The sequence below is a fragment of the Aplidium turbinatum genome, chromosome 17 (genome assembly GCF_918807975.1).
Source record: "Aplidium turbinatum chromosome 17, kaAplTurb1.1, whole genome shotgun sequence".
NCBI lineage: Eukaryota > Metazoa > Chordata > Ascidiacea > Aplousobranchia > Polyclinidae > Aplidium > Aplidium turbinatum.
This window is the reverse complement of record NC_137488.1, coordinates 17,640,730-17,653,892: the sequence shown is the minus strand read 5'-3', so window position 1 is coordinate 17,653,892 and position 13,163 is coordinate 17,640,730. Positions and strand designations below refer to the sequence as shown.

General features: G+C 36.6%; 1 protein-coding gene across 1 annotated transcript in view; it reads left to right on the top strand.

The window, feature by feature from the left end:
- The first annotated feature begins 2,059 nt into the window (after positions 1–2,059).
- Positions 2,060–13,163, top strand: part of LOC145786539 (DNA polymerase delta catalytic subunit-like) — a 14,376-nt gene continuing 3,272 nt past the window's right edge. Inside the window, exons 1-16 of the mRNA XM_082598209.1 lie at positions 2,060–2,262; positions 4,026–4,306; positions 4,463–4,577; positions 5,103–5,271; positions 5,612–5,826; positions 5,923–6,092; positions 6,287–6,417; positions 6,653–6,767; positions 8,070–8,195; positions 8,610–8,786; positions 9,183–9,368; positions 9,602–9,735; positions 10,681–10,828; positions 11,365–11,598; positions 11,892–12,067; positions 12,884–13,013. Coding sequence (XP_082454335.1) covers positions 2,184–2,262; positions 4,026–4,306; positions 4,463–4,577; positions 5,103–5,271; positions 5,612–5,826; positions 5,923–6,092; positions 6,287–6,417; positions 6,653–6,767; positions 8,070–8,195; positions 8,610–8,786; positions 9,183–9,368; positions 9,602–9,735; positions 10,681–10,828; positions 11,365–11,598; positions 11,892–12,067; positions 12,884–13,013 — 2,586 coding nt within the window. The 5' untranslated portion in view covers positions 2,060–2,183. The remainder of the gene's footprint in view (positions 2,263–4,025; positions 4,307–4,462; positions 4,578–5,102; positions 5,272–5,611; positions 5,827–5,922; positions 6,093–6,286; positions 6,418–6,652; positions 6,768–8,069; positions 8,196–8,609; positions 8,787–9,182; positions 9,369–9,601; positions 9,736–10,680; positions 10,829–11,364; positions 11,599–11,891; positions 12,068–12,883; positions 13,014–13,163) is intronic.

Below are 13,163 nucleotides of genomic sequence, written 5' to 3'. Positions count from 1 at the left end.
TAAACGCTTTTTGTGGTGATGATGGATGCTGACATTATGTATAGTCTACGCTAACGAAACAGATAATGAGGATGCCAGCCTAATTTATCGAACAAAATTGTTAGCATAGCTTACAACCAGCGTAGCCTACTTTCGGTTTCGATAGTCTACACTCCACAGTACGTGCACGGACATTTTGCCGAAAGGACATTTTGCCGAAAGACATTTTGCCGAAAGGACATTTTGCCGAAACTCATTTTGCCGACAGGACTAATTACCGAATTCTATAATTTCGCCAATTTGTCTAATCGGCATTTAGTCCTTTCGGCAATTAGTCTTTCGGCAAAATGAGTTTCGAAAAAATGTCTATTCGGCAAAATGTCCTTTCGATAAAATGTCCGGGTACCCTACAGTATGGCTGTACGTGTACGACGTATAGTAGGGCCTACATTTCATATTGCATAAAACGCTTAAAAAATTTTCAAAAAATTTCGGGGGGGCAAATGCCCCCAATGCCCCCCCCTGGTTGCGGGCTTGAACAGGGTTGTGCATTATAACAATATATTTTACATATTTACAAATAGTTTTAACATTGGAACGTTTTCGGCTTAACTTAGGCCCTCATCAGGAGTCTGAAACTACTGTATTTATAAAAATGCAATAAAATTAAACTTCTTGAAGGTAATTAGCTAACTGACTATAAGCATCAAGAAATACGCAGCAATTAAAAGCAATAGCCTAGTGTGGAAAATAGATAGACAGACAGACGGAAAAACAAATTACATTTGAAGAAGACAACTCTGTTGGCTAACTAGGCTGGTAGCCACTTTAACAAGTCGAAATTCTGCCACTGCGAATGACTACAATGCAACCGCCAACCAATCAGAACATGTTATAAGAGGCTACCGTCCAATTGTGACCCTTCTAGCACTCATCCAGAGAGTTAATGCTTGTTTTGAACTTTATTTGGTAATTACAGAAGAAAAAGAACAATAGCAGTGGTGGGAATCGAACCCGCGTTAATGAAATGACTACTTTCTAGCCCTAACCCCTAAGCCAACCAGCTGACAAAAAATCCATCACTTAATTTGCTTTCTATCATCTTTTTTTTGCCATTTTTTACGTCACTTAAACCGTAGCTTATGATTGGTTCAGAGCCACTTGGCGGTTTCATTCTAGTCAAGTTTAGTGGCAGAATTTCGACTTGTTAAAGTGGCTACCAACTAGGCTACAAAAGAATTTGCACCACAAGGTATGAGATATATTTAGTAAATGTTGAGGAGAATGGACGCGCCTCCCGCAAATAACTGTTTGTATAAATTTGGGTTGTAGCGTTTGATTTTGTTTGTTTATCTTTATCCTGTATTGTGGGAAAGCGGACTTGAGCGCTATGCATCGGTGTACGCCTTCCGACATACACCTGACCCACGCTGCAGCCGACGGCAATGTCAGTTTCCGGTTGTCTACTCTACTTATGACTTAAATTTGGTACTACCCATTACTCGAAATCGATCACTAGGTAGAGGCAATTATCGTTAAGTTTCTTGCCCAGAGAAACAACAGCAAGTGTGGGTGGCTGGAGTCGAACATGCAGGCTCTCGACTGCGAGCCCAACGCGCTAACCACTCGGCCACGGCTGCCGACTACATTAACAGCCCTTCCTCAATTTCTGTGTCAAATTGGAATTTTCGATGTGTTTTATTCATCAATTTACCAGCAATCTTAAACATGTAGCTACTACATTCCTGTTACTGACAAATAAACCATGGATTGATTGATTGAATCAAATAAATAAATATTTAAACTTAAATGCCATGAACAAAAAGTGAATATGCAATACAATGGCAATACAATATTAGACAAGTTTTACCTGAAAAGTAATTTTCAAGATAGGGAAAAGTTTAGTGGAGATCTTAGAATATACAGTTGTATCCTAAAATCAAAGCTAAAGTTGAAATTAAAATTACCTTCATCTCCCCTTCTGAAACAAACTGATTGTTAATTTTTTAAAAGTCAATGAGCCACAACGATGGACGCTGATCAGCCGTATCGACAAATCTCACTTTTCGCGGCAAGTGAAGTTCGCGCGACTAAATTGTTCGTGAGAATTTTGATTGTTTTTTAGTCAAGTGCAGTTTTATTGAAACTTTCACAAAGCAGTCAAGCAAAAGTTTCTTTTTCTGGATGTTTGAAAAAAACTAATAATGGAAAAACGCAAAATGTCCGATAGTGGTGATTCCAGTTCAAATAAAAAAATATGCAAAGCTGAGCAATCATCTGTTGGTGAGTTTTTATTTGAAGAGTTGATTAGTGGCGAAAAGAAGGTGGTTCATTGCTCGAATAATTTTTTGAAAGTTTTTTATTTATCACTGTTGACTGCTAATTTACATAGAACATCCCTCATTGTAAAAGAGACAGAGAGAAAAATTTTGTCTGTTGCCAGAATAGCATGGTACAATTAATCTTGATTGCGTGAAAATGGAGGTTGACTATGTCAAGAGAAACCGGAGCTGGTGTACAAGTCTCCACCCTCGCCATAAATGCTATGACATGATATTACGTCAAAGATTGAAATCAACCAAGACATAGAATAAAGTGTATACATAGTACATACTGTTGTATTTCCAGACGTTTAATATAAAATAAACAATAATAATTATAGCGATAGCCAACCAAGTGAGAAAACCATTTACCTCTTGTACTTACTGATTCAGTGTATCAAAGCAACGCAATATATAGTAAGAAAGAAACGCAAAACAACCAACTAAGGAACGTGGTACAGAACGCTTAATTGATTACACGCGTTGGTGGTAATCAATTCCAGCGTCTGTACCAGAAAACGCTGAATGTTATTATGTAGTGAGGCAGGTCACAAGTTACATAAAATCAACGTAAATAAAATGACGACTATAACACATACATAAGCAGTAAAGTAGTTTTATCCTATCTTTTTTATCAATTCCTATGTACCGGTATGTCGTGGTATTGCCTGTCATACAGAAAATTTATCCACCTGGGTAATTAACCCAAAGCATTTGAAGGAAGGCCTAATCAGTAATTTTTATTGAACTGGAGTGCAATTGTATTGGACATTGTCTAAGTGACTAAGAATATTAATGCCTCTCGCCCCGATAGCTCGGTTGGTTAGCGTGTGAATTCGTGAACAAAAAAACTTCAAGATTAAGTGACACTGGTTCAACTGTCGAAGTGTGCGCCTATGCTATGCATTCTACGGACTGATTCAGCGTCACCTAATGGAATAACTCCCTGGCAACAACACTTCAACAATTGAAAACTTTACTCTCTCAATCTTGGTAACCGGTTTTACGTCAAAAGCCTCTACAAGTGTGTGAAACTACCAGGAATAACCTACCAAGACTTTGTCAGTCCGAGGATAAAGATTCAAAACCAACCAACCAAGTGTATAATAAAATATCAACAGCATTACAAAATCAATATTTCTTACTTTGTTAGCCTAGCCAAGACGTCGTGGAAAGGTTTATTCCAACAGTCTACCGAGTTTTGGAATTATTATCATGACCGGTTTGTCCCTTCTTTAATTGGTGAGACCTGGCTTTTGTTGTGCTAGCAGGAATCCGCAAGATGTTGCTTGCCTTCACCTGTATTAAGCCTCCTAATGTATTTTTTTGATCAAAGTTTAAGCTATAATCATGAAATATAACTTCCCATGATATTTTGAATAGGCTAATAATCATGATATTTCGAATAACACAGTTAAAACAAAAATTGATTTTATAATACTGTTGATATTTCATACACACTTAGACAAAGCCAGCCCACTGAAAATTACTGGTTAAGCCTATCTTTAAATGCTGTAGGCCAACTACTAGGATGGATAATTTCTCTGTATGGATATTGTCCACTCACAATATTTTCCATTAGGATACTTTCTTTCTGGAATTTTACCTACATTCCTATGGTATGCTGTACATTACATTCGTCTGCATTTCTGTGTTTATCCACTTAAATAAACTTTCTGACTTATGAAAACAACATACATTGAACAATGAACATTTACCTTGCAGATAATATTGGCTTGGTGACAACACTTTCCAGCTCTGACATAGAGAAATGGAAGCGACCGAAATTTACTTCGATTGACTCTACGACTGAGTGTCTTGTGTTCCAACAGTTCGATGTTGACCATTATCTTGATGGCACCCCCATGTTGGATATGCCCACTCCACAAGGGGGCACAGCACCAATTTTACGAATGTATGGTTTGACCATGGAAGGACAGAGCATTGTGTGCCATGTTCATGGGTTTTTGCCATATTTCTATGTTCAAGCAATGAAAGGCTTTAAGGTTTGCTTCATTCTTTCTGCTGATTGTAACAATGTCTGATTTTAATTATTTACATACCAATTTTGAGTAATAAGTGTAAATGGTTCGTAAAATAACATTACAAATGTTACAAATTTTGCTTTTCATAATATTATCAGTAAAATTATTTGCACCCAGGAGGAACATTGTGAAGAATTCCAGTCCTGTCTCAACGAACTTGTACTGAAAGAGATGCGTGGCAATAAAGAAGTTACAAAAGCTGTCTATAAAGTGGAATGTTGTAATAAGCAAAGTAAGGTTTCTATAAATAATTATTTCTGCAATTACATGGTCACTTTTGTGTATATATACTTAAGTTGCAAATCTCTTTATAGTCAAAGACAGTTAAACATAAGATCGACTATTCATCGAAATTGAGTTGAAAAACAATTTTAAAGGTTTTTGAACATGCTAATAAACTAAATTGAAAAAAATCTAGATTTGCTTTATATTCACAAGGATTCTTTTCAAAATTGTTTGTTCTGGAACACCTGGTTGTTCTAATCAAAAAATAAAGACAGCCAAAAATGTATATTTATTGCACTTAAGATGAGGACAATATAGTTTTTGAAATGTTTATTTGTTGAACATGACTTTAGTATTATTTTGAGTTCTTTATTTTTGGTAATATGTTCTATTTACTAGTTTCAAATACTCATAGGTTTGACAGTTTTAACAAACTACAAAATAGAATGTTGAAACAGCCAGAGAGGTTTATCAATGTGTGCGTTAGCAGTGGGAACTTTCAAGTGATTTCAGTGTACTGCTGTTCTAACAGGTATGTACGGATACAGCAGCATTGGAAAGCAGATGTTCCTCAAAATTACTGTGGCTGTGCCCAGGTTGGTGGCAACAACCAAACGGATGTTGGAGATGGGATTTAAAACACCAATTTATCCTGAATATTCTTACCGTGCTTTCGAGAGTTTTATTGATTTTGAAATAAGGTACTTGCATTCAATTGAAACACTGTTATTAGTGAATTAGAAATTATTTTCTTATTTGGAATATATATACTGTATTACCGAACTATTGGTCATACTTTAAACAGATTCTAACTGGCTTTGTATATGGCTAACAGATTCTAACTGGCAATTTTCCATAACATTAGTATGGTAAATTTGGTCAGAAAGCTGGTTGTCATTCTTAACACCTTGTGAAATCCTGGTTTGCAGTAACCAGAAGAACGAAAAATATTGTTTTATAATTAAATGCCTGGTGAACAATCTTATTTTGTTATTAGTAAATAGTAGAGTCATTATGATTTTTGTAAAATTGTTGTCTTAGATTTATGGCAGATACTGATGTGGTTGGTTGCAACTGGATTGAACTGGTTCCTGGTAAATATAAAATACGTGAGGATTCTGCTAAGGTATCAACTGCACAGATAGAAGTTGATGTGAAATGGAATGATTTTCACAGTCATCCTCCTGATGATGACTGGCAGAAGATAGCTCCTCTTCGAATACTTAGTTTTGACATCGAGTGTGCTGGTCGTAAAGGTAAGTAACAACTTGAAGGCTGTTCGTACTAGACTAACTGAATGATTTGATGGAGAAAACCTTGGAGGAATTCAAATTTTTTCTTCAAATATTCAGGAATCTTTCCTGTTCCGGAAGTTGATCCAGTGATTCAAATTGCATCTACCGTTAAATGCCAGGGCAGCACAGGTGACCCTTTCATTCGTGTCATCTTTACTCTGGATACATGTTCTCCTATTGTTGGCTCCACTGTTGTGCCTTTTGAAAAAGAAGAAAATTTATTGCAGGTGAATATATTTGTGCAAGAATTGAACTTAAAAAGAGCAATTTGAGATGACATCTGGCACCGCTAAACTGTTATGTAAAAAGAGCTGTTTTGCATTCAGTATGACAAGAATGTTATTTTTCTACAGTCAGTTCAATATACTTATTTTTAACAAATATCCATTGTTTGGAAATGACAATCCTATGAATATTTTAGGCATTTTGTGAGTTTGTTCGAGCAGTGGACCCTGACATAATTACCGGTTACAACATCCAAAACTTTGATCTTCCTTTTCTCCTTAACCGGGCAGCACATCTCAAAATAACTAAGTTTCCTTATCTGGGAAGGTAAGCAAATGATTTATTGGTTTAAGCTGTTCACAAATTCACAATTTAACTTTTTCGCTTTGATTAGATAACTTCTTCAAGCATGCATGCCATCGTTTTGTTTTGCCTGCATTGAAGGGCACACCGGCACACCGGCACAGTATGATATGTTTCACCTATTCAAGCTCCAAATTCTTTTTTTAACTTTATCTGTGTCATATCTTTGATTTGTCATTATCTTTGATTTTTTTATTAGAATTAAAGACAGTATTACTAAGATCAAAGACACTAAGTTTCAATCCAAGCAAATGGGCAGCCGTGAGATGAAGAGCATCAACATGGAGGGACGGGTGCAATTTGATGTGTTTGTGGTTCGTTGGTGTTGTTTTAATTATTTACTTAGAAATATTTTTAAAATATTCTGTAGTCTAATAAGTTTTCTTATGCCTTTGTTTGAAATTCAATTGGCTTTCTTTATCAGTTTGTTTATTCATCATCATATTTCTTCCCCGTATTGAGGGTTAGGGTAGGGTTACCACATTTGAAAAAGCAAAATTCCGGACAGTGCATGACTATTTTCATGAGACCATATATATGCGCTACCGAAATGCTAAAGCTGCAAAGGTTGTACGATACTCTGCTAAAGCGCCAGCTACCGAAATGAAAAGTATAGTCTTCTGTCACGAGCAGAATCTCACACCAGGCAGGGTAAGCACTCTCTAAATATAGCTACGGACCGTCACTGAAAAAAATCTCAACTTCAGAGTGAAAAATAATAATGAGAATTAGGTTGTGCCGAAAAAGGAAGAACAGCAATTACATGCTTAAAACCAATTAAAGACACGCTTGTAAGTCAAGTCACTACAAATTTACTCTTCTGACCATGCATATTTTTCTGAAGATCTAATCCTCTTCAATATAATAATAACAAATTATAAACCAAAAAAAAAATAAAATAAAAAAAATAATAAACCAAATCGAAAAAAAATAAACCAAACGGTTGCAAAATAAACCAGATTTGATTTTAAAAAGACTAAAATGATAATACTGACTTCTAAGTGGTAAACATCATTGATAAGGAAAACGCTCTGTTACATCATAATTCCGTACAACCTCGTAGTAAAAAAAATGCACACGGTACGAAATAACAATGTTCTGGATTGGCAGTGTGCACAATACGATTGCAGATGCAGTAAAATGAGCTGGCTGAGCGAATTTTCTAGGACACCTCTAATTTACAGGATTATTCCCGTAATTTTAATTCCCCCAAAACGCCCATCATAGAATTCCGGACATTTGAGCATTTTTAAAAATTCCTCCCGGACGCAAAATTTAACCCTAAATTCCGGACATGTCCGGAATTTTCCGGACGGTATGGCAACCCTAGGTTAGGGGCAATGCGCCATGTACTTGATCATGAGCTTGTCGTACCGCACTTTCATAATTGAGTTTTGTCCATTTAGAGATGTTTGATGTCCAAATCATTGTTTATTATTATACATGCGGTACAGTATTTGTTAGTGTTGGGAGTATTGGTCAATAACATGAATTTACAGATAATACAGTAGGAAAAATAATTTTGCTCTTCTACTTGAAATGTATTTTGATAGTGGCGAAAGTTTTCGATTCATTTTAGTTTCTATTTCATGCAAATATTTCTATATCTTCCCCAGGCATTGCTTCGAGAGCAGAAGCTTCGTTCTTATACGTTGAATGCGGTTAGTTTTCATTTCTTGGGAGAGCAAAAAGAAGATGTACACCATTCCATTATCACTGAATTGCAAAATGGAACTTCACAGGTTGTTGAATAAATAAATTAATTGTTGGAGTTTGGACGAAACAGATGCTTTTCTAAATGGTGTTGATAAAGCCGCTTCTAGGGTAAACAAAAGGATTTCTCTAAAAAAATATTTCTGAGCTTAAGGACTAAAGCTTAGCAATTTCATGCTTCTCTCTAGCAATGGGAAGATGAGAATTGAGACTAGTAAATAACCATAATGGTTTTTAATCATTTTATTCAATTTCATCAGCGGTTCGTAAAGCATACTGTAGCCTACCACATTTCAATAATATTGTGCTTCTACTAGTTCTCTATCTATCTATTCATATTTCAGTTTCATCTTGTCTAGAAATTGATATATATATTAAGACGAATCATTTTTATTTGTACTTGATAGTGCTCAATATTTTTAATGAGATATTTGTTTTCAAAGTCGCGACGTCGTCTAGCGGTGTACTGCCTGAAAGATGCTGTTCTTCCATTGCGTCTACTTGACAAGCTTATGTTCATAATCAACTACATAGAGATGGCAAGAGTGACTGGGGTTCCTCTTTCGTATTTGCTCGTCAGGGGACAAAGCATCAAAGTTATATCTCAACTGCTTCGAAAGGTGATGAAATGTTATTTGTCTGATGTCCATTCCTGTCTTCGTCTTACAAACCTGATTGCTTTGGTTTTATCAGCGAGAACTCTATAGACTCCAATATAGCTCAAGCAAAAGTTATGCATGAAAAATGTATTATCACCAAAACGTATTTTACTTGTGTATACGAATCAGAAACACCTTCTTGTTGGCCAATCATTGCTCTCGGACGGTTGCCAAGAAAACGTTATTTAGGTTGTTAGAGTTGCATCCAACATTGCAGGAATAGTGATAAGATTAAAGTTTATACTCCTGATAGGCCTAATTTTGTTATTTTTTGTGAGTTGATGTTGCAATGTGCAATTGTGCATTCAATTTAGGTATGATTGTAGATTCTAAAACAGATACACATTTTTTCCCCAGACCCGAGTAATAGATCTCCTAATGCCGGTAATACCAACCAGCAATAATGATGAGTTTACAGGAGCGACGGTGATTGACCCTCTCAAAGGATACTACAACATCCCTATCACCACTCTGGACTTCTCTTCCTTGTATCCTTCCATCATGCAAGCTCATAACCTCTGCTACACCACGCTTCTTATGAAGGTATGGCACATGGTTTTATATTAACATGAATTGAACTGCAATTTCAATTTGAATGTAATAATCGTTGTTGTTTTGGATTTTTTTTTCAAGTTTTTATGAGTTCTGTATAATTGTGCTACTTGGTCAACTTTTGTATTGACCATAGTCTCGTAAGGAATAATGGTTAAAACAGCAATTCAAATTTTCTGAAAGATATTTTGATCATTTTCTGCACTCACTTTTCTTTATTTAAGAACGGGAAGGAAAGGGAAAATTTAAATCCAGAAGATTACATTAAAACTCCGTCGGGTGACTACTTTGTTAAAGCCACAACAAGAAAAGGATTGCTGCCAGAGATTCTAGATAGTCTCTTAACCGCTCGCCGAAGGTAAGATGCTTTTAAATAAAAATTGTAATAACAACGTTAAAATTTGGTGTCTATATTAATGTTCGTCTGTTTAATGGTTTAAAAAAGTAACCTCTTTATTCAAATTGTAATATAAATGTATTCTACACAATTCAATCTTGTGTTGTTTTTTGTATAATATTCGGCATACATACCATATTTTCATGTATTCATTTCATGCCAACTATAGCTCCACCTCATATCCGAAGAGAAGTCGCTACAAAAAAGAAAAGAGTAAAACAAATATCCGACCAACGCCACCCTCTCTATGAACACAAACTTATTCCAGCAAGACTCAAGTCACGCAAAAGCTTCATCAAAGTCGGCCCATTGGAACACACAAGCGCGACAGCTGCACGACTAGAAATGTGGACCTCTGAGCCCGATAGGACACAACATCCTGCCATCCCAAGTCCTTCCGAAAGTCTACAACAAACTCCCACCCTTGAGAGAAGAGAGTGGTGCTGCCTAAACAGAGCCCGCTGCGGAGTCGGGAGAAATAAAAGCAATCTTTTCCGATGGAAGATGACTCCTGACCCAATGTGTGATTGCGGCCTAGACAATCAGACGATGAAGCACATCCTCACCAACTGCCCCCTTAGCCCTTCATGTGATGACAACGACCTCAAAAACATCACAAACAATGCTCTTACCTGGCTCCGACACTGGCGTGACAAGCTATGAATGAATGCCTACTACCAAGCCTGACTGTGGACACGTATTTGTTTGAACTATTATTTGAAATGCAAATCATTTGAAATGATTGGCATTTAATTTGGTTCATGTTTTATTAAATAACTTTAAATCAATTCTTTGAAGTCAATCAAAAACCTAAAACTTCAGTGCATCCTAACACGCAACATCTCGCAGACTTACGAACTATCTTGCATGATGTTAGCACAGAGTGATGTTATGCTTTTTATTCAGCGCAAAAGCTATGATGAAAGTCGAGAAAGATCCGTTCAAACGAAGTGTGCTGGACGGCCGGCAGTTGGCGCTGAAGATAAGCTGCAACTCTGTCTATGGTTTCACTGGCGCACAGATTGGAAAGCTTCCTTGCTTGGAAATATCTGGGGTCAGTTTATTATTTATTTGCATCAGACGAGAATGTCCTATCCTAAAAAACACACAAAAATAAAAGTCATGCAGTAGTACACAAACAGCAGCGGCGTAAAAGCAACTGAAAGACAATTCAAAACAATCACAGGTAGAGTTATCCTATCGCTATGGAAGCTCACTGACTCAGGTTTGTTAGCATGGGGAACCTACAACGCATTTATCATTGCGAATTTATAAAGGGGCCCATTAACAACCTTGGAGCTATGTTTTTGCTTGTAAAATATGTACATAAATTTACAACTCTGTTTCTGAAAAATTTACAAAGCCCATCAAGTTAGAATCCTCTGTAGTAAACCCTACTCTCCTCGCCATATGGCAATTTTTGTCAATTTTTTTTTTTACAAAAAAGTGCATTTCCTTGCAAACATTTTAATGTGCAAAAACATTCATTATGACCTAATCCTGTACTGCATTTTCCACTGTAACGCAATGTCCATGTCAGCAAGAAACAAACAAGTTTCAGTTTTTTTAATTTTTCTACTGTTTTCACAGAGTGTCACTGCATTTGGTCGATTGATGATCGACCAGACAAAACAACATGTTGAATCACGATACACAATAGAAAACGGGTATCCACATAATGCCAAAGTAATATACGGGGACACTGACTCTGTGATGATCAAGTTTGGCGTGCAGACTGTTGCTGAGAGCTTTAAACTTGGACAAGAAGCTGCTAAATTTGTTTCTGAAAAATTTATAAAGCCCATCAAGTTAGAGTTTGAAAAGGTAACTGTATTTTAAACATGGTCGCCATATGACGCTTTCACATTCAGATGTCTTATATTGTACAATGCTCCTGTTTTAATTCCTCTACGTCTAAGTGCATCTGCGCATGTTATACTTACAGTATGTAGTAAATCAGGATACCGGTCTACAGTATACTCTATAACCTGAAATAGAAAGGTTATAAAATTGTGTCTTGTGAGTTTTTATCGTTTTAATTTCGTCATTCAAGCAGTTCATACGACAAAAGCACTGAATTTCGTACTGTATGGCTACTAACATTATCTTCCCTCTAGGTTTACTACCCGTACCTACTCATCAACAAAAAGCGATATGCTGGACTCTACTTTTCGTCCAACCCTGACAAACCAGATAAGATGGATTGTAAAGGCATAGAAACCGTACGAAGGGATAATGCGCCATTAACTGCTAAGCTCATTAATGTCTGCCTTCGAAAACTTCTAGAAGACAGGTGGTTATGAGTTCAAATCCCACCAAAGTTGCCAGATTCTTTGTAGGTTTCCAGCTCAATTCCTAGTAAAAAGTTGCCCAAATCGTTACTTGTTAAAACAAACCCAAAATTTGCACAAAATAAAGTTAAAAATGGTATTTTGTGAAAGTCGGTTTGTGAAAAAACGGCATCATCCAGGTCACAACCGTAACTGCTGAATTTTTTACGCGTCTCTAATCACAACTAGCCCAATGCTGCGGAAAATCGTGGAACTGGCAAATCTGCATTTTACATATATTGCAAGCATAATGTTGATAAGCTTCACAAAGGAACCTTACGGTCGCTGTACATATCGGCTGTTGACTGTGTACCCGGTAGAAAGCTTTGAGAAGTCTTTTTTGCTTTGTACAATATTGTGAATCTATTTTTTTCTCCAATTATGAACTTTCCGGAAAACACCAATATCGTGGTATGGCTTGCAAAATGCTGAAGCCACAACTATACTTTTAAACCTTTCATAATAATAATGTTTGTTTTTATACAACGCTATAACCACCGTAGAATGCGTTGCTCCTCAGCGCTTTACAAAGCAGAAAGTGTAAATGCAGCCGCATAGAAGCGCAACTGAGTGCATTATTACCTGAATCCATTCCCTTGCTCAGCGCCAAGCAAAAATTAGATTCAGTTCTATTTTTAAAAAGTCTTTGGTATGACCCGATAAGGTATCGACCGCATGTCTATTGTCCATCGATTCAGAGGCAGAGGCACTAACCACTAAGCCACCTTCCATCGTCATACTATGGAATGATTGATGGAATCCATTTGTTTGTGATGCAGAGATCCCGATGGGGCGGTTGCTCACGCCAAGGAAGTTATATCTGATCTTCTATGCAATCGCATTGACATCTCACAGCTGATTATCACCAAGGAATTGACTAAAACAAAAGAAGAATACGCAGCAAAGCAGGTAGATGGCATATAGTCATATCCATGTGGTTGACTGTAAGAAAGCCTGAAACTAAAGTGTCTTTGCCTGAAACTAAAGTGTCTTTCTCTACCATAAATGAAAAGATCATCAATCAATTAGATGTCAAGTAAAATATCAAAATAAAAATTA